The sequence below is a fragment of the Botryllus schlosseri genome, chromosome 13, assembly GCF_051294905.1.
Source record: "Botryllus schlosseri isolate E-star chromosome 13, Bs_hap1, whole genome shotgun sequence".
NCBI lineage: Eukaryota > Metazoa > Chordata > Ascidiacea > Stolidobranchia > Styelidae > Botryllus > Botryllus schlosseri.
In genome coordinates this window covers 6,457,295-6,478,491 of record NC_137248.1, presented here as the reverse complement: position 1 = coordinate 6,478,491, position 21,197 = coordinate 6,457,295, and the positions used below count along the sequence as shown (strand labels likewise).

Below are 21,197 nucleotides of genomic sequence, written 5' to 3'. Positions count from 1 at the left end.
GTCTCTGAAATGAGAAATCTTCACTTATTATGGACCAAAAATGACACCATGTAACAAAATTTTGCAAAATCTTATTTGAGTCAATTTCTTTATGTATTTTGTTTTGCTATTCCAAACCAGGGATATCTAGAAGTTTTAGATATCCCTGTTCCATACCAATCACTAAAATTCAAAACCTTGGAATGTCACCCATACAGAAATTACAGTAATCTATAAGGTTTCGAATTTCCCTTCAGGTTCTTTAATAGCAAATGACATTCAATGCCAATCTCCCCTTAGCCATCCATCCGTATTTCATCCGCATGTTTCGCACATTACATGAAATGCCCAGTTTTTATCTTTGTCCCCAATCTTCATGTCAAAGTAAAGTTAATAAGTATAAAAACCTTAATTCTATCTGTATTTTGTGCTTAACTTGTTTCAAAATGATATAAGACCATAGATGTATCGAAATCAGCCAGCAGGCAGATTACATTTGTGATGTTGACATTAATAATGAGATTATACTCACTAGATCCACAATCAGATCAGAACAAAACGAAAAGGAATTTGAGATTGCTTGCGGTAGCCAATACTGACGAACTGAGACTGCATGAGAAGATGATTGTTGCTAACAACCAGCTATTATGAATTGAATGATGGATCAATGTGACGTCACAGTTACTAGGAATTTCAATAAAGCAGCTTGAAAAACAAGGAGCGCGCAGTTTAAAAAGCTTAAAATGTCATTTTTAAACGACACTTGAGGCAAATAAATACCAGAAACATGTTGCACTAAGGAATATGGTATGGGAAATATCAAAAAATCGGCTCAACTAAATTTTTGTTACATGGTGTAATCAATCAATGATTAATACTTGTCAGTAGTAGACTACTATTGTTATGTGCGTTTGTGAAATTTGCAATATTTGCACTGACTCTGCGTAGGGATATGTCGCATAATAATTGATCTAAAGTATTTACCGGAAACCACTATACTTTTCGCCAATATCAAGTACACGGCGCATATGTTTCGTAATCGACTAGAAACTGAGTAATCCTCAAAATGTCATAAATGATATATCGCTTGAAAATACAGAATTATCGGATACGTTACCGCGCTTGAGTAACCTGTGAACTTTTTTATCCTCCTCCGGGCATTATACGCTCGGTGTTTTTTGCAGATAGCTCTGGAAAACATTGACGATCACTTAACCACAACCCAGTCTTATGCCATGCTGCAGGCAATTTGTGACTATTGAAGGCTCCCTCAGCGTAAAAAAGGAGATTTGTCACAGTGCAACTGGCAGATGTCCCGAAGCCAACAATAGCTGAACATCATGCAAAAGGTCTTACCGAAGCCGAGTTCGGGATCCCCGTGCAAACAAACCAAATCCCTGTCGTCCATTGAAGACAAGGAGTTGCGTAAGAAGCTCAGAAACCGGCAATCTGCACTTGCAGCAAGGGAAAGGAAGAAAGCTCGGATGTTACAGCTAGAAAAGGCAGTCAATGAATTGCAACATTCTAATGCAAGGCTGAATGAAGAAAATTCAAAGTTGAGGCAACTATTAGATACGTCTCATCGCGCGAAGACGAGTGACCAAACCGTCAGCGCAGACTTTCGGGAGAAGTGCCAAATTTCTTACGAAACTCAACAAGGTGCATCTCTAAAAAGCCCACGAGTCGACCTTGGGAGCATGTACACAAATAATACTTGTGTTAGCGCTGAACACTCCCCGAACTGTACGGATAATTTTGCTGGAGCAAACGGTACACTTGAAACGAGCACCAACGATTCTTATGAACATAGGCGCGTCTCCCTCGACTATCCATCGACCAAACGGCCCGACTTGACTCGAAAAAGGAGCGTGCATCTACCGACTACATCACAGCATGTTAACGGCGAAGAATACGCTGTTTCCCATTCCAACGGATTGTCTGAGAAGCGACGCAAAAGCTGTCCGGGCTACAGCGAACCGTTCACGCTCGATTATATATATGCGAAAGAAGAAACACTTATGGAAAGCACAGCATCCCAGACATCTATTTCGAATTTTTTACCGAACGCCGGGACGTATGCGAATAACCACAACACTCCGTATCACCCGTCGTCTCATTCGTTAGGATACCAATCCGTCGGTGGCACAGAAAGCCAAGAAGCCCATTCCGCCACTAAGTTTTTATCAAGTGACATCTCATCTTTGCCTTCGATAGATATGATCCTTGGGTGTGAAGGCTCAAGTCAAGAAGGAACAGCGCTCTACAACCCTTCACAATGGGAAAATTCAGATGTGTTTTATCCCCATGTGCCACCACTGCACCATCAATCCCACCCCGTCGCCTATCATGATCGTATACATCAATGGAAACGTCGCAGCGCTGTTACGTCCGATTCCAGTGGATATTGCAGCTACGGTTTTATAGACTCTGTCGAATCAGCAAGCAACAAAGAAGAGAATATGAGACGAACGGTGGAAGTGTCTTTTCATCACCATCGCCAATGCGACGCCGCAAAACCGTATAATGATTCTTTAGGGTGGATTATGTAATATTCTGAAGCTATTCGCACCAACTGAAGTTACTATATTGCGTTGAACGATTAATATGGATGTATCGACTCGACAAACATGCGCCATGTTCTACTAATACCAATGTACTCCAGAAGAATGTACCATCCAATAATATACGAATCTGCTGAATATGAATTCTTATGGGGCATATGGTACATGTGTAGCGTCTGATATAGAAATAACTTCGCACTAAATTGGAGTGTATATAATACGTACTATCAGGGACATAATAAGTTTTCTGCGTTGAAATTCTTTCTCGTATGACGCCCGAGACGATGGATATTTGCATGACAGCCTAATATACATTCCGCTAAACTCTTTGCCTTTACATGATTTGATTGTTTCATAATTTTCGAATAAACTCTCTCCATCCAAGCAACGTTTACATACCATAACAGAGCCAGAACTTGGTCGATAGCACTATCGTAAGCGCCAGCACGCGCCACGACAAGTTTTCGCTCATGGCGAGGAGTTTCTCCAGTAACGACACTTCTGGCTCTTACGATTCGCACGTCGGATACAAATTTTACGTAACGTGGAAAAGCAACGTTATGTAAGAAAACGGATTCGTTACATAACTTAAAAGTTGACGCCACGCATTTTCTCACGTTCAAAGTCGGTTGTGTAAGAGACATGTGGCGTAAATCGTGACGCACTGATGATGCTGGATGCGTCTGCTTTTGCCCGTTCACGTTATTTCCATAACAGCCAAACGTGTATCTGTATAAAATACAATGCGCGATGTCGCATTTGGACACTGGACACGGACAGTTCCATCTCCACTTTTCGACGGTTTGAAGCTATTATATCTATAGGATGTCTGTCTATAGGATGTCTGTCTATTTTCGATGCGATATAGTTATAGTAATGATCACTAATTTATTTACTGTCTAGTTACGCGACATAGCTTTATATAGAAATATATAGTTGACGAGTTGTTACAGCGACGGTACAAGATATATATATTGGACGGTAAGAAGGCTGTGTCCAAGTACAGTTGCGTGTGTGAGAAGTCAAGAACCTCTGGAAAGTGTTTGGAAATGAGCCGATATACTGGCGTATACGCGCGGTTCCAACATGTGTTTCGGTAGCCATATTGTTCGCAATCGATATATCTTAAAGTCATTCTGTCATAGGTATTCACATTCCTGTAAGTGCAATCTCAGACATCATCAGATGATGCGGTCGACGTACGTGGCATCCATGTAATCGAATGGAGGTTTAACGTGAATTGCCGCGCTCATATTCGACAGGTTCCCGACTCGATCGCATACTCAAACTTTTACCTCGGGCTACATACGTGACTAAACCCTGCTAAATTGTATGTAAATTAGATTATTTCATTTCCGATGAATCTGCGATCTGCAACGAGTTTTATTCTTAAAATATGTTATTAAATGAAATTTGACGAACTATTGAGGGTTAGATTTTCGGATTAAGTTGATAATAAATATACAATGATATTCTATAAAAGGAATTACCAACCAAACAGCTTTTTTCTAGTAGATTCGGTATTCTGACTTACTGATGTCAATGAAGAATACATAAATATAGCCAAGGTGTATACAGATATTTGTTGAAAAGAGACATGATAGGCGTAGACTGCGGCTCGGCCGGCACCCGGCGCATGTCTATTGACAGTTTTTAATCATTCTATTTTATTGCAAAATTGCAAAATCGCAGTCTATATAATCTGATCGAAAATAAACAACGCCATAGAGTATATATACTATAAGGTCCACATTTTTGCAAAACCAGAATATTATTGAGTCATTATTGTACCTTTGACAATTCGTGATCGATTTGAATATGAGGTAGGCCTATTCCGCTAGATAAATCCAAAGGAATATAGCGAAGAGCAATCTAGAGATGCAACATGTTTGTTGTCGACATGACTAAAATATATTCGTAACAGTTCACGACCTCTCGTTATTCACATCCGTACATGCCCATTGGCCATTGCCCATGTCCATATTTGCATTCAAGGTGCGATGATTTCATCATCTGGCCGCGGAATTGCTACCTATACAATTGAGCCTGGCATTGGATGCCTGCAGGCTCCAGCGCAAAAACGTCGTTGTCACAAGTCGTGTTGATTGTTAAAATTCCATTATTCTGCTAATCTGATGCAATGCTGCTGTTGTCGCTCGCAAAATGCTTCACCTTGCCCTCGTATAAATTTTGATCTTTGTCGGTGATCAGATTCCTTTGTTCAATCAAAGCCGTTTCCGTGCTACTTGCATTGGCGTTGCTTCTAATCGTTTTCGCTCTGTGTTCGCTGGCAGTTTCAGTGGGATCAATCTGGTCTTTAGCAGCGTTTCTTGTTTTCAACGTTTTCGATAGGTTGCCCCTTCTCGCTCTTTGCCTATTTGTCGCATTCTTCTGCTGGTCTCTGATTGACTGATACTGGGAAATTGATCGCACATGATTCAGTCAGTTAAAGGACGACAAACAAATTGACAGAGGCTACACTCGAAACAGAGGTCACATTTCGATGTATGTTTGCAATTAATATATACAGTGAAATCAGGTCGCAACACTTCGCATTTTTGCATCAAACCAACCAGTATCAACGTCCGATTTGTACCCAGCATCCATCTATTATATCTGAATAAGTTACCAGGTAATAGCAATCGATTAAGTTTCAAATATGTTAAATTATTGTTATTCTGTATGTATGACAATACTACGTCAGGAAAGTATTAAACCCCTGCCACCAATGTCTCGCGACCATCGGCATCCAATTATTTCACATACAAAGCGAGAATAAATCTACAATACAGTCAGTGAATAAGTCAACATCCTAATTTGTGTGATATCAGGACTCGAGTTTCTTGAATTCATTTGTCAAAGGTGCATTTGAAATTCTGAACCGTATATCCGAATTCTAATCAGGCTTTGAAAATCGCATATTCAAATACAATTCTAAACGCGACGAGTCAAATATGTAAAACAAGAACTAAAGGTTCCGCGACGGCTTTCTCTCGCATGCGGTAGCGACAGTTTAAAATCTCACCCCGGGATCAATCCACAACATCCGTTTATCCTTACACTCCCCAGGTATTCTATGCCGATCCCAAAACTTCTTGTACTCTCTGTACCGATTGAGAGCGTCCATATGGTCGTGTTTGAAACTGCAATCTGTTCAGAGAAGACCAGGTATATTTAAATTATCATTCGCGTTCACGTCCATTCATACACACAGCCAAGAAAATAATGCAAAATTCAATTTCTTATCTGATTGCTGAGAGCAAGTTATACAATATTAGATGACTCCTTGACTAGCCCACTCACACATACTCGGCATCAACTTAAACGGTATGTTATATATGTATATGTCCGTAGTTTCTCTTTATTATAAATTCTCACTATTTACAACGCCCAAACTAAATTAATTAATCCTAAGAAAAGATACAATTCACATACTTGTCATGGTGATTTATTTTGTGCGATGTCCTTCTCTATCGCTTCAACGCTTCCAAATCGCGCTGCCTAAATGACGAATAACTTGGAAAACCTGGGATCACCAAACAACCAACAATATTTACATTTTGCCCAGTCAATATTGACCCGTTAAAAAGATGTAACTCATGGAATACACCAAAATTGAGGTGAGCAGTTTGGTTGATGATACTTGTAAGGATGTTTATTTCATTTCCAATTCGCGAGTCATAAATAAACGGAAAAGACGCGATCGTGCTTGTTGACCATACATGTCAAATATCAGGGGTAAACAAACTTCGCGGTTCCGCAATATATGGCCTTTAATTCCGTTAAGTCTAATTGCACTTAATTTAATATACCGGGATTAATTTTGAGTATTGTAAGTGGATGATTCATGGTATTTGTCAATATCAATTTAATGCATATACGGCAGTGGACACAGCGATTGCGACTTACGATGGACGAAACTTACGGAATGTTTTCAAGAATTTTACGTTCTTTGTACAATTATGAGTTCGGTAACGACAATTTTATGGTACTGCTGGTCATATATTTATACCCGATGCTATTTCAATTTTACGAGTGTATAGTTAAACTATACAAACCCGTCGCGACAACCTTGCCTCTACGGAGAGGATTGTGGGTGCATGTGTTGCCATTTACACGGACCCAAAACAGGACAACCAAAAATTACATTAGCATCAAAAGAACATGTTTTGGGTATGCTTCGTATTCTTACGAGCCGATGTCATATCATCACGCTACATACATTTTTGCCAGAAACAATGTGCTCCAGCAACTCCTTGTTATTGGAAATTGCCTGTGGCTAACAGGCAGACTTGGACAACTAGAAAGTTGTCAGCTTTTCCGAATTAGATTAGAATTAGAATTAGAGCTATACAGTTTTTCCAAATTGGATTAGAATTAGAATTAGAGCTACACAGTATTTTCCAAATTAGATTAGAATTAAAATTACTGAATTCGCTATAAACCTTGGAAACTGAATGAAATTGTGAATGGGAGAGGAATTCAGCAAAAATCAGTTATCAAATCACAGTGCATGTCCATAACCATGGGAATGGTTAACGTCTGTACACCAAGCTTGGCTCGTTTTTTTCTATACCAGGGGTCACTGTAATCGCCGCCGGTGATCTGATTTGAGATTTTGGAAATACGTGAAATAAATCCATTTTGAAATGCTAAAATGGATTTCAGTTTCAAATCATTGTTTTTGTTTCAAAATACGCTATTCACCTGTGCCTAACAACACTATTCCACACTAGCTGAAACGGCTTCGGCGAGGGCAACAGCATTCCATCGATGGAGAGTCTGCTGATATCAATAAGCAGATTGCCTTGGCGTGCAATGGCCCAGACACTGCCAAGACAGAGACGCTTAGAGAACGGTATGGACGTCCCACCAAGATCAATCTTTATGATGAGATAACCGTTGAGCTATAGTAACATGTCTGGCTAGCCCCAATATCGATTCAGTAGTCGTTGGAAAGCGTCGGGTATCGTGCGCAGCTCATAGTTCAAAATATATTGACGTTTATGATCATGATATTTCTTGTATTTGTACTACTTTAATAAAATATTACTTTCGTGGTAACCATGAGCATCGCCCATGTTAGTCAGCACGGCATTGTGCTAACGTAAAGTTTCAAAAACTAGAATGTTGTTCGCAGACTACAAGCTATTATATGCTAGCAGGTCATTATTATTCGTCACAATAACTGCTATGACTGAATGGTGTAAGTAAGACGATGGCGGCTTGTCACTGAATTTCCCTGCGCGAAAGGGATATATAGTCTTGTCTACTCGCTGCAAAATACCTCGGACAAAGAGGCATTTTCAGTAAAACAATAAATTAGATTGAAACTAAAATTAAAGCATAGTGACATTCACAAATTAGATTAGAAGTAGAATTAGAGCATAAGAACATTTCACAAATTAGATTAGAATTAGATTACCGGCATTTCGCTCTAATTTAGTGAAATTAGATAACTAGAATTATCTAGCTGTCCAAGTCTGCCTACAGGTTAATGTCATATTGTATCAGTGTGCGAAACACCCGTCAATCAAGCTTCATTTGATACCTTTCAATTTATTCTCAAAAGAGTAACAAAAACGAATTCACGCTTGCTCATTTCAACTTATTAGTTTTACAGATAAGCAAGAATTCAGATAAATTCATCAATCGTTTATAGTTTAGAGGCCTTTCTTCGCGGTTCGAGCATGTTTATGTTTATTGGACCATCATTTCATAACGTCTACCGAGTAATCCAAAACATTGCATGTCGAATATGAGACCGGACGAAAAGAAAACGCGGCGATCATTGAGACAGTCAAACAAAGAGACAGTCAGGCTTACGAGAGAAAGCGCACGACACAATAAGAGGTATTTCTAAGCACACCAGCACTGCACTGTGCCGTCCACACCAGTGCATGGTTCTCAACCTTTTTCACCTCGCGGACCGGTAAAATTTCAAAAAATGTCTGGCGGACCGGTAAACTTTGAAAATTGAAATGAAGTCAAAATGTAAAGTATGCAACCGTTTTTTGCAATTATATGGTGCTAGAGCAGGGGTGGGCCAACTACGGCCCGCGGGCCGCATGCGGCCCTCCATACTGTTCTGTGCGGTCCGCGAGAGTCTAAGGAAACTTATTAAAATATTGATAATATGCGTACAAAAAATCGAATTATTGCTGGGACTTGATTAAACTTTTTCTTAGTATATTTCCCCATGATAAATCTAAGGTAGTGGTTCTCAAACTGGAGGTGCAACCCCTTGGGGCGGGAAAGCATCTGAAGGGGGACGCGAAGCTGAGCTCATCTGATTTTTTTTTCGCGCCCCGCGCGATCTCTGTCTTAATCCTAATTATTGCCCTGTATTTAGTCTGAATTTCATATTTAAAAATCTCTCATCCACAGTCGTAACCTTCCATGCCATCTATCTATCCGTTAGGTTTGATAGCATCTTGGTTGCATTTTGTGATGATGACGATAAAGGGAGCGCGAACTCTTTTACCGTCATAGGGAGGGGGGCTTGTCTTAAAAAGTTTCAGAACCACTGTTCTAAGGTAAATACTTCCTATATCATTTTTTTGTTTAATTTCTGGCACGACAGCCCGATCTCAAGGCTCACGCAGTTTGAAAGGTTTTAACTGCTAAACACCGCAGAAATCCTGAACGAGATTGACTCGGATCAGTGGTGCGATTTCAGATTGGCCACTCCAGTTTTGATTATTTCAGTGATGTGCTTATAAAAAACGATTCGCGCGTGTCTTAGGTAGATTCGTTTTCTGTATGCGAAGAATTAGGGTATTAATATTTTATCTAGACATAATAGAAGCGTGTTTGAAGCTAACATGGTTTTGATGCTATCAGCGTTGTGTGTCATGGAACTGATCCAAAAGTGGTATATCTATGAAAAGATCGCTGCTCAGAGATATAAATTCCAATCCTGTTCTAAGAATCGAGACATCCAACTGTCATCTCTATAGTCTTGACAAATTGGTTATTGAGGTCGACCAGCCTATAAAATCTCCCCACTGTTTCTGACGCGTGTACGATATCACCAAAGCAATGTTTGGTTTGTTTTAAAAAGCATATATAAGTATCTCCATGTTTTCACTATATAATGAAATACCAATATTGCGTTTTGGTTTATAATCCCAATTATATACAGTGCGGCCTGCAAATGGATTCAGATGTTGAATGCGGCCCGCGAGCTCAAAAGTTTGCCTACCTCTGTGCTAGAAAGTGACATTTAGAGGGTTTTGATCGTAATTGATTATCTTCATGATGACATCCATGTGATTTTATGGTATAGTCAGTCTGCAGAGTCGAGGTAAAATTGCCTTATCCAGAGGAACGTGCTACCGCCGAGAGTCGTTTACAGTCTTTCGCGCCGAAGGCCGTGGGTTTAACCGACCACGCCAACTCGAACCAAGTAGAACCACGCACCTTGTCGTGCTATCCTTGCTCATTGCCCACTGCCACCAGACGCACAGGCTACTCTGGCAACTACGAATACAATGCGTACCGCAAGAAAACACCTTGCAGCAAACTATACCGGCCATTCGCAAATCCGAGCAGCAAAAGCACTTCGTTAGCCCACCCCCAAAGACGTTGATCTTGGGCCCCACAGGGCGATAATCCAAACTTCCGGGGCTTCGCCCCCACACCCTACAGTTGAGTGGATGTTTTCACCTATACTTGTGAGCACATTCATTCTACTCAGTGTAAGCAGAGAGTTTATTCAGCTTAATCGCGCCAAGAGCGAAAATTATCGATCATTCATGACTGAATCGGTTTTCTCGTTGCCGAATTTTTGGCACACCTTTCGGAGTCCCATGTTAGCCTAAACTTCATTATGGGTTGGTACGTCGTGGCATGGTAATGGCTGACGCCGAAATGCCTATTTCTATAAACCATGCGTATTTCTCGGAGACGGGCACCTAATATAAGCAAGACATTTAGTGATACTAAATCGCGCAAAGCGCGAAAAGAAATTGAAAAATGTTGGAAAAAGTTTCAGAAAAATACGCTATGATTTATGTTGATTTTGGGCTCTTTTCAATCGCCCCTCTCCAATTGGGTTTGGGTGTCCCAGTTACGGGCCTGCACAAAACGAATGAATCGAAAACGAATGATCGCGCAAACTGCGCTGTTTAGCGACGAGTCAGCTCGTATCTGTTCTGTACTTGTCGCTCACATGTCGTCAAATGACACGTCTTGAACTTTAAGTCAAATTGAACATGTTTCCAGTCCTAATGTTACCTCATGAAGTTCTGAATTATTTTGAAATTTGATGTTTTATTTATTTCATCAATGGATAAGCCTTCAACATTGCATCTTGAAATTAAGGTATAGTAATATACCCGGCGGAACGGCCAAAATGTCGTCGCGGACCGGCGGTTGAGAACCACTGGTCTACACCACATGAGTAGGCCTACTTTTGATTTAGGTGTGTCATAAAATCTCGTCGCAAAAGCATGATTTTCACAACTCCATTGCCGAAAATAAGGGCAAAAATTAAGGTCGTAAGTCAAAATCACGACAAATCTGGGAAAAAGGGCAAATTAGTTTTATGAGACATTACCCCCCAAAATACGGACAAATCGGAGAAATGAGGACTGTGTTGCAACTAGGGTTGCATTTAAAACGGATGGTGTTTTAAAACGTTTTGTTCAAAACACTTTGTTTGCTGATTACCGCATTTATATTGACGTTTTCTTCTGGTGAGAGTAAAAAAAATGACATTTTTGAAAAGCAAAATTGTTTTTTTCTCTTTCAAAAGTTGTATAATTATGCCATAACTGTGCAAATACTTTCGAAGTGACATGTAGTATGAGCTTACAGACGATTTGCACCCAATATAGTCGACGTATACGATACGAAATGGTTGGAACTCGCGAAATCGTCGTCGGTTCAACAGTACGAGCATGTGTAGATCATTGGTACTGAATGGAAGTTCTGGTAATGATCACCACAGACCGTAAAAATACTGCATTACGATGTAGTCCTGTTTAAAGGTATTTTTGGTCCCTTTAAGACAGGGAGGGGTCAGAGGCCTTTTTCGTCAAAGTATCCATATTCACCCTGTATTTTCAATTGCCAATATAAGTCCACTATGACGTCACAATCCAAGATTCGTAACGCCATGGTTAAAAATACGAACAACAATAAAAAACGTGTTTTAAAAACAAGGCCATGTTTTAAACATGTTTGTTTTAAATATTTTTATTTTAAATGCAGCCCTGTAGGGTTGTCCACAAATGAACGACTGTCTGAAAGTCATAGTTTTCCATTGGTTTTACGTTGCTGTGTATTGTGTAGCTATTATTATAATGCTACTAAGTAGAGCTACTAAGAATAGTTGTTGACATTGTTGGCATTGGCGGATCTATAGTGGGGAACAGCATCTCTCAGTCTATCCGACAGTCATCGAGCGTGTCCACTTCCAAATCGAAATACAAGGAATTTTTACTGAATCAATACTGACCAGCCTTCAAGATTACCAGGCCACAATCTGACTTATCGACCTCGCCCACCGACACATGCAGCATTCATTTTTGTAGCTTGATTTTATGTTATCCTTTCTTAAATCCAGTGTCCATGACTTAGGGTTGTAATGACTCGAGTCATGACTCGACTCGAGTCATTTTCTCAAAATACGGAAATGACTCGACTCGAGTCGATATGCGTATTGACTCGACATGGACTCGAGTCATTGCGCATTGACTCGAACCAAGTCATATGACTCGAGACTCAGACGGCCAAGACCGACATTCATTGTAATTTCGAAAAACAGTAAAGTAACCACCCTTTTGGGATTTCGTCTGTTGGTACTGGTACTTTAAAATGCGACCAGAAACTGTTAAAAGTGAGGAAAATGAGTATATTATAAATGCGAACCATTCGATATCACCAAAGAGAGTTATAAGAGTGAGTTTAACAAGACTTTAACTAGAAATTGAGCAGTCAACACAATGACTTGGACTCGGACTCGAGTCATAATAGCACGACTCGGACTCGAACCTCTGCTCGATGACTTGGACTCGGACTTGACTCGGTGATGAATTGAAAATGATTCGACTTGACTCGAGTCAAAACTTTAAAAGTGAGATTGACTTGTGACTCGGAGCTTTGTGACTTGGTTACAACCGCCTGCCATTCCTCTTATTTACATGCTGTAGGTAGGCCAAGGTGGGTGTCTGATGAAAAGACGACTCCAGGTCGTTTCGGCACCCACTATCTTTTCGTTATATCGCAATCTTGTGGTGTAATGATTTGATAACAAATTTAATAAAATGATAATGAGATACACGACGACATTGACAAAACAGACACACCCCGGACTGCTGAGCTTGCTCGATTTTGCCATCTTGCGGCGGATCTTCACAGAATGAGAGACGACTGAGACGACACACGTGTGCATTTTGTAGTGTTTCGGAGCATGGCATTTTTCCGCATAGAGGTTAGAATCCATTCGACATTTTCGCGCATCAGATAATATGTAGTTAGATACCCATCCAAAGGATGTTAGCAATGCGGGAATTTATAGCAAGATAGCATTATATTCATATAAATATAGTAAAAACTATGGCAGTTGCAATTCATATATCGGCGAGCGCGATGATAATTTCATTTTAGTCTGTGCACACGGCGCGTATATGTGTTAAGGTAATGTTGGCGCTATTTGGCAGGCGCAATACTTTTTATCTTTATATATCAAAGTTCAAAACATAATTTGATGTTGCCAGTAGTCAACCAATGCTACTAATTTCGTACATAATGCTGACAAGAAGAATTCAAACACATTCTAACTGGAATAAATTCATGAGACCCGTCCGTGCATGGGCTTCACGACTCTCGAGTCTCGACTATCGAGATGGTTCAGGTCGAACACTGAAGTGGTCGAAGTATAGCTGTATAGGATTTGTGCCGTAGAATTTGTTTACGAATTCTGGTTTGAACTGCGAAGAGAAAGGTAATGAAATATATTTCATCGTCTAACATGCTCGTAGACGTTTCAACGCAATATCACTGCTGATATATTGTACCCCAGGGGTGGGCAAACTACGGCCCGCGGGCCGCATGCGGCCCGCAACGCCGTTCTGTGCGGCCCGCGAGAGTCTAAAGAAGCTTATTGAAAATATTGATCAAATGCGTACTAAAAATCGAATTAATGCATAAACTTTTCCTTAGTATATTTCACCATGGTAATTCTAAGGAAGTGGGTCTCATCCTGGGGGACGCGTGCCCCTTGGGGTCATGAAAACATCTGAAAGGGATCGCAAAGCTGAGCTCAACTGAAAATTTTTTCGCGCTTCGCGCGATTTCTTCCAATTCCTAGTTAGTGCTCTGTATTTAGTATGAATTTCATATTTAAAAATCTCTCATCAATAGTCGTAACCTTCCATGCCACCAAACAATTCGTTAGGTTTGCTATAGCATCCTGATTGCGTTTTGTGATATGACGATAAGGGGGCGGGAAATCTACACATATAGTAGAAGCGTGTTTGAAGCTAACATGGTTATGATGCTGTCAGCATTGGGTGTCCTGGAACTGAACCCAAAGCGGAATTAGTAAATCTATGAACTGATCACTTCTCACAGATTTAAATTTCAATCCTGTTCTAAGAATCGGGACAACAGACTTTCATCTCTATAGTTTTGACAAATTGGTTATTGAGGTCGACCAGCCTATGAAATCTCGCCATTGTTTCTGGCGCGTGCACGATATCATCATAGCAATATGCTTGGTTTGTCTCAAATAAGCATAAATATTACCTCCCTGTCCTCACTATATAATCAATTACCAGCAATATGCCGTATTGGTTTATGATCCCAGTTTTATGTAGTGCGGCCCGCGAATGGATTCAGATGTTGAATGCGGCCCGCGAGCTCAAAAGTTTGCCCACCCCTGTTGTACCCCCTCAAGTTGAATTTGTTATAGCCCATACGAAAAATGGCGAAAAGGATAACAGGCTCTTTTCGTATTAAATGTGGTGGAATGCTGGAATCCCGATACGATTAGCGCAATATATTTGGTGTGCCAAGACAGTTAGCCGTACCGTACAAAGTGCTATGCCTACAGTTATGCTCTGTCTTATATGCGGGATGCCTATGGACCCATTTATACGGTTTATTGGACTTATTGATGGTGATTGGTGACTTCTTAGCTCCTAACCCAGCCTAACATATACCGTAACCTCCGCTTATACCCAGCCAGCCACTCGCTCAATGCTCAACCTAACATAACTCTGAATATACTACACCTCCTAACCTAACCAACTGTGCTACTGCTAAACTCAACGCCAAGCTTGACCTGTAATGTAGCCTAATCCTCTGGTGCTGGTCTGACCCATCCAAGCCTACTGGTATAAAATTCAACCAAACTTATTCCAACCCTTTTTTTAGCCGAACCCAACCTTACCCAACCCCTCCAATAGTATATAAACAATAGTATATATAAACATCCCCATAACATCGCTAAATATATGATTAGGCTACATTACATGGATGAAATTGCCATATGGTTACATGCTATATTATATGGTAATATTGCCGACTTCCCTGGCATTGCCGATGTGTATCCACCAACATTCTTATAAATATGTTACGTACATGCGGATGCGGTCACATGCACCATCAGACTTGGGAAATATGAACTTTCATTATCATATGCTTGTTTATTGGCGAGCCAATAATAATTGCTGGTGCATGTAATATTTTCATGCATACACTAATATTATTGAAATTCACAACTGCAATGGTTTATTTTATTAGACAAGTAACTTCATTTAGTCCTGTACCAATTGAAACTTTGTTAGAAAGTGCGGGAATTCACGGGTATTGTCTGCCTTTCTCACTCTTGAGATGTCCGACAAAAATACCCGTATCGCAGTTATCAATAATGACCGTTGCAAGCCAAAGAGATGTCGCCAGGAATGCAAGAAGTCATGCCCCGTGGTGCGGATGGGGAAATTATGTATCGAGGTCACACCTGCCTCAAAGATTGCATGGATTTCTGAAGAACTGTGCATCGGTTGTGGTATTTGTGTCAAAAAATGCCCGTTTGAGGCTATATCAATCATAAATTTACCCAGCAACCTGGAAAGAGATACGACTCACCGATATAGTGCCAACTCTTTTAAGTTACATCGACTTCCGACTCCAAGACCTGGTGAGGTTTTGGGCCTCGTTGGCACGAACGGTATTGGAAAATCCACAGCATTGAAAATCCTTGCGGGCAAGCAGAAACCGAACCTGGGTAGATTCAGTGATCCACCGGATTGGCAAGAAATCTTATCGTACTTCCGTGGCTCAGAGCTGCAGAATTATTTCACCAAGATTTTGGAGGACGATCTCAAAGCAGTGATAAAGCCACAGTACGTGGACCAAATCCCTAAAGCCGTAAAAGGTACCGTCCAAGCTATGCTGGATAGAAAGGACGACACTGGCTCACAAGAACGGTATTGCGATCTATTGGACTTGACTTTAGTGTCCGATAGGAAGATTGAAGATTTATCTGGTGGTGAGCTACAGAGGTTTGCTATCGCTATAGTGTGTGTGCAGAAGGCGAATATTTACATGTTCGACGAACCTTCGTCATACCTTGATGTGAAACAGAGATTAAACGCAGCCCTGGCTATCCGCAGTTTACTGGAGGAAATCAACTATGTTATCGTTGTGGAGCATGATCTCAGCGTGTTGGATTACCTTTCCGATTTCATTTGCTGCCTCTACGGGGTCCCAGGTGCGTACGGTGTGGTGACCATGCCTTTTTCAGTCCGAGAAGGAATCAATGTATTTCTGGACGGATTCGTACCGACAGAGAATTTGAGATTTCGTGATGCATCACTCGTTTTCAAAGTATCCGAATCGGCTGATAATGAAGAAGAAATCAAGAAAATGAGGAGGTATCATTTTGGAAATATGCAGAAAAGACTGGGAGAATTCCAGCTTACAATTCACGAAGGAGATTTTACCGATTCTGAGATCATCGTCATGCTCGGAGAAAACGGCACTGGGAAGACTACCTTCATTAAAATGCTAGCGGGTCGTTTACAGCCAGATTCCGGCGACAAAGTACCCATGCTTAACGTCAGCCACAAGCCGCAGAAAATCAGTCCGAAATGGCAAGGCAGTGTACGGCAGTTGCTGCACAGCAAAATCCAATCGGCATACATTCATCCACAGTTCATAGCAGACGTTATGAAACCATTGATGATCGATGCACTTATCGATCAAGAAATTCAGAATCTGTCTGGCGGTGAATTGCAACGTGTCGCGTTAGCGCTATGTCTTGGTAAACCTGCGGATGTATATCTTATCGATGAACCGTCGGCGTACCTTGACTCAGAACAGCGTATTGTAGCCGCCAAAGTCATCAAGAGATTCATATTGCATGCTAAGAAGACGGCGTTTGTAGTCGAGCACGATTTTATCATGGCGACGTACCTGGCCGACCGAGTCATTGTATTTGAAGGCACGCCGTCCATTGAAACCTCGGCTACGTCTCCTCAAAATCTACTCAACGGAATGAATAAATTTCTCGCGTCTCTGGAAATCACGTTCCGCCGGGACCCCAACAATTTCCGGCCCAGGATTAATAAGCGCAATTCCGTGAAGGACGCCGAACAGAAAAAGACAGGGCAGTACTTCTTCTACGAAGATTGACTCGTTGAACTTGTTCACATCATTGACGCAACCTCGTGACTAAGGAGTGTACAGCATGGTGGGTTTTTGAGTCCGAGATACACGGTAACGAATGCACAATATTTTGCTCTCGGGGGCAATTTTTGAGCGCACGTTGTAAATGTTTTGGTCAGTGTTTTAGAGTAATTATTTATCAGTACCTTGTCATGAATCTTGTTGCTCTGGTGTCTGTCAAAAGTGTGATATGAGAACGTTGCGATCTGCTCGAGTTTCTGTGGATTCAAATTGTATTGGGTATTCGGGTGTGATTGAGGTGGCTATTGTTATGCCACCCTTGGGGTCTCTGCACTGTTAGACCTTAAATGGTTAGAGACGGGGTTTGCAGCGTTATATTTAGTTAATGGCAGAATGTGTTGTGCTAAGTGCTGAGATTAGTTGAAGTGAAGTGGGAAAATTGACGTAAAATAAAGAGATTTTAAACTCTACCTCGTGTACAGACGTGTGACATGGCAACTGTCAATATTGTAGTGTACTGGTGGTATGCAGTCAATTTATTCGAAATCACGTTTTGCACTGAGGCAGGCGCATGGTGGATGGATGCTATAAAGTTGTTAGGTACTAGGCCTGCGAAAGGTACCATTCCAGTCTATCTCTGTGGTATCGAGGTCACACATCAGTGCTTTTTAACCCGTTGCGAGACTACTGGCATTCATTGTTGCACTTTCACCATGATACGTACATTACAGAGGCAGTGGTTCCCAACCTTTTTCATCTCGTGGACCCCTTTTGCCGAAATTCGAGCCTAATTACCCCTAGGACAGTGCTTCTTGAACTTTTTTAGACATGCCCCCCTGTATGACAGTGAAAATTTTTGCGCCCCCCTCATTGTCATATCACAAAATGCAACCAGAATACTCGCAATCCCAACGGATAGTTTGATGGAATGGAAGGTTATGAGTGGTGATGAGACAGTTCTCAAATCTGAAATTTGCACTATACACAGAGCAATAACTATGAATTGGTGGTAAATCGCGCCGTGCGCGAAAAAAAATTCTGTTGACTGCAGCTTCGCTCTCTTAAGATGCTTTCACGCCCCCCCGAGGGGGACGTGCTCCCGAGTTCGAGAACCACTGCCCTATGACAAATCAGCCAGACTATTAAAAAAGGTCATTCCTCCCGTGCAAACACCAGTTGACTGAAGAATATGACGGACGCAACAGAGTGTTTGCTTCAAGCAGGGCCGTAACAAAACTTTTCGACCTCCAAAAATCAATGGTCTTGTTCCCAATCAACACAACTTCCTGACGGCTTCGCTCCACAGACTCCCCATACTTCCATTGATACACACAGTTCACACGAACTCGCGCGCACACAGACACACACACCCTGTCCGCAACGAACTAAGTCCTGTATCACGCGAACGGAATGCTTATCGATTTATGTAGGTCGGCTTACCATGCACCAATCGCTAATATAACTGCTGTGAAAAATTTGTATGCCCAAATTTACTGGTCGCGCGATTTTTCTTATAAAGTTCGTGCATGAATTTGGTCTGTAATGTTGATACCATTGTTTGCTGTATGGTAATGGAGTTTGTAACAGAATGTGCATGGGCCTAATGGTCCGCACTAGCCCACTGCGCGATTCGAGACTGATGCATCTCTACGGCCTCAAGCGATACTAAGGAAATACCATCCTTTCATAATTGGGAATACAGCGCATTCAATGCGTTATTTTTCATTTTTACTTTTCCAGAAAAACTACGTCGCGCGAGGCGCGCAAAGAAATATTTCAGGTTAAATGAATTTGCCCAAAAATAGTATATTTATTGCTCATTAAAAAAATTACAGAAGAGCTCGAGGCATGGTCCCTTTCGCCTTCTGGCTAATAAATATAGCGCAAGAAAAGCACTTTTTTCCCGCTATGGCAAGTTCACTTGCGATCTCTTTGACTTGAATCGATGACGTGGGAATGTTTTGTCACTATATGAAAAATGTTAACTTGGAAATAAGATAAATAATTTCACTAGAGGCCTCGTGTTGTGATGGATTCGGCACGACGTGTGCCCGCTTAGGACAAATTTAATTGAGGGGCCGTGGCGGGCTCAACAAAATTGTCTCGCGAACGTACTGCTCTTCAAGCACATCTGAACTGAACTGGTTTAAATATAATGAGGAATTTTGTATGTAAAGGAGTGGCGAGTAACGAGATAGTGTGGCGAGATAGCGTAGTGGTATGATCCACAGTTACAGCACCAATGGGTTGTGATCCGCGCAAGCGGTGTCTTATAAAAACCTAGAAGTGAGCCGAGGTACAAGTGTGTAAATACGGAATAAAACTGAAGAATATCGGCCTGGTGTACATGACAAATGTAGTCGAAACAACATGAATATCAAACGCACAAACAACATATGTAAAGGAGATGTTTCAAATAGCATTTGAACATAATTCATAGCTGACGATTTCTCGCACCAAACGATTTGCACTCTAGCCAGGGCCTCAACTGCTGCACCTCAGACCCCAAATTGGGCGGAGAGCGAACTCGAAAGGGACACAAAAATATTTCATACATTATAGAGCAGTGGTCGGGAACCTTTTTCGACCAAAGAGCCATGTTGGCGCAATATTTTCAATTGTGACTCCGAAAGAGCCGTACATGTCAATAAACTGTTACGTCACAATTGAAAATCCGTGGCGTATTTGTAGCATTAATATATGGGATTCGTAGTGTGCGCCATATTGTACGCCCACATCGGCAGGTGAAGCCAAACAGGGTCACTACAGCAGTACATACCCGCTGTGTGATATGTAAGCGACGCGATGTTAGGGGAGGCAACTGAGGCAGTGCCTCAGATGTCGTCAGGGATGAGTGAAGGAAAATTGCGAACCTTCAATGATTATTGTTATCTTCAATCGATGTGTTATGAATGACTAGATCTTAAACATTTTTAGTCACGGAATTTTCATATTTATTGTTCGAAAATAAAGCGCGTAAGTAGAGGTAAGGCTCAGATGAGGCACGGACAGGCCAAACCTCACGTGTGACATCGCATGCAACTCATCGTAAGTAGCTTAGAATCACTGATATTAACCAGATGTAACTGTCGCGAGGAATATGAAAATCTGAGTATTGATCGCCTTCTAAAATATATGGCGTAACTTAACGTTGCCTTACACAGCTACATTTTTACGGCGGTGCTAGGAAGCTACTAACCAATCAAGAAAATGGATAGCGCTGTTTTTAATTTGAATTTGTAATTGTGAATGTTACTTCCAAGTCATTTTATTTCTAGGCGTAGATCAGGAAGACAATGTGCCTTTGAAAACTGCATTGTCCAATAAGTGTCGCCACTTCTGCTATTATCTTTCGTCAATGAAAGTATTATCGCGCAATCCACAATTTCTAGGCGCGCGATGGTGGGTAGATCGAATTTGTGAGTGGTGTAAGTCGCCGGTGCGACAGGAACTTAAATTTGGGGATTTTGAAAAAAGGGTGGTTCTTCCCCTAACCTTGGATACCCCACCGCCCTGACCTCTCAAGGACATGTTCATGCTGCGACGAGAATACTTATTCTTGCCGACATGAAAATGTACGAAGAAGTTGCTGCAATATTGATAAATTAGGTGCAAAATTAAAAAATTTTCAAAGAGCCATATCTTATACCCCAAAGAGCCATATATGGCTCGCGAGCCATAGGTTCCCGACCACTGTTATAGAGTATTTTCCATAGATTTAATTAACTTCAAATTTTCCTTCGCAATTTAATGTTACTAGATCTCTTGATTTTGAAATGCATACCTCTGTCCCCTCAAGAAAAAAATAAGCATAATTTATAGCAATGGTTCTTAACCTTGCCTCCAGCGCCCCCCAAGGGGCGCTGGCGATTTTGAAGGGGGCGGAAACGCTCAGGGGGCGATATGGGGGGCGCTGGGCTCAAGGGGGTGATATGGGGGGCGCTGAAAAAAATGGCTTCGCAGTAGATGATGTGGTAGTAGGACATACCCTTAATGATTATTCAGAGCAAATTACCA

General features: G+C 41.3%; 3 protein-coding genes across 3 annotated transcripts; 2 read left to right on the top strand and 1 right to left on the bottom strand.

Moving 5' to 3' along the window:
• The first annotated feature begins 613 nt into the window (after positions 1–613).
• LOC145454009 (uncharacterized) lies at positions 614–2,928 on the top strand. The gene has a single exon (XM_080331984.1). The coding sequence runs from the start codon at positions 1,320–1,322 to the stop codon at positions 2,526–2,528; it is 1,209 nt and encodes a 402-aa protein (XP_080188110.1). The 5' UTR covers positions 614–1,319; the 3' UTR covers positions 2,529–2,928.
• A 1,262-nt stretch (positions 2,929–4,190) lies between these two features.
• On the bottom strand, positions 4,191–6,133 carry LOC145454013 (uncharacterized). The gene is made up of 3 exons (XM_080331987.1): positions 5,976–6,133; positions 5,566–5,690; positions 4,191–4,955 (listed from the first exon to the last, which is right to left on the bottom strand). Exons 1-3 carry the CDS (start codon positions 5,980–5,982, stop codon positions 4,668–4,670), a joined length of 420 nt encoding a protein of 139 aa, XP_080188113.1. The 5' UTR covers positions 5,983–6,133; the 3' UTR covers positions 4,191–4,667.
• Positions 6,134–15,268: 9,135 nt separating this feature from the next.
• LOC145454045 (ATP-binding cassette sub-family E member 1-like) lies at positions 15,269–17,650 on the top strand. The gene has a single exon (XM_080332028.1). It carries the CDS (start codon positions 15,384–15,386, stop codon positions 17,184–17,186), a length of 1,803 nt encoding a protein of 600 aa, XP_080188154.1. The 5' UTR covers positions 15,269–15,383; the 3' UTR covers positions 17,187–17,650.
• The last annotated feature ends 3,547 nt before the right edge of the window (positions 17,651–21,197 follow it).

Excerpts from the sequence above, each read along its gene's own strand:
- LOC145454009 (XM_080331984.1), top strand. The coding sequence starts at position 1,320 with ATGCAAAAGGTCTTACCGAAGCCGAGTTCGGGATCCCCGTGCAAACAA.
- LOC145454013 (XM_080331987.1), bottom strand. Across the intron at positions 4,956-5,565 it reads TGTTGTGGATTGATCCCGGG|TATCAGTCAATCAGAGACCA; the intron begins GTGAGATTTTAA and ends TCAATTTCCCAG.
- LOC145454045 (XM_080332028.1), top strand. The coding sequence starts at position 15,384 with ATGTCCGACAAAAATACCCGTATCGCAGTTATCAATAATGACCGTTGC.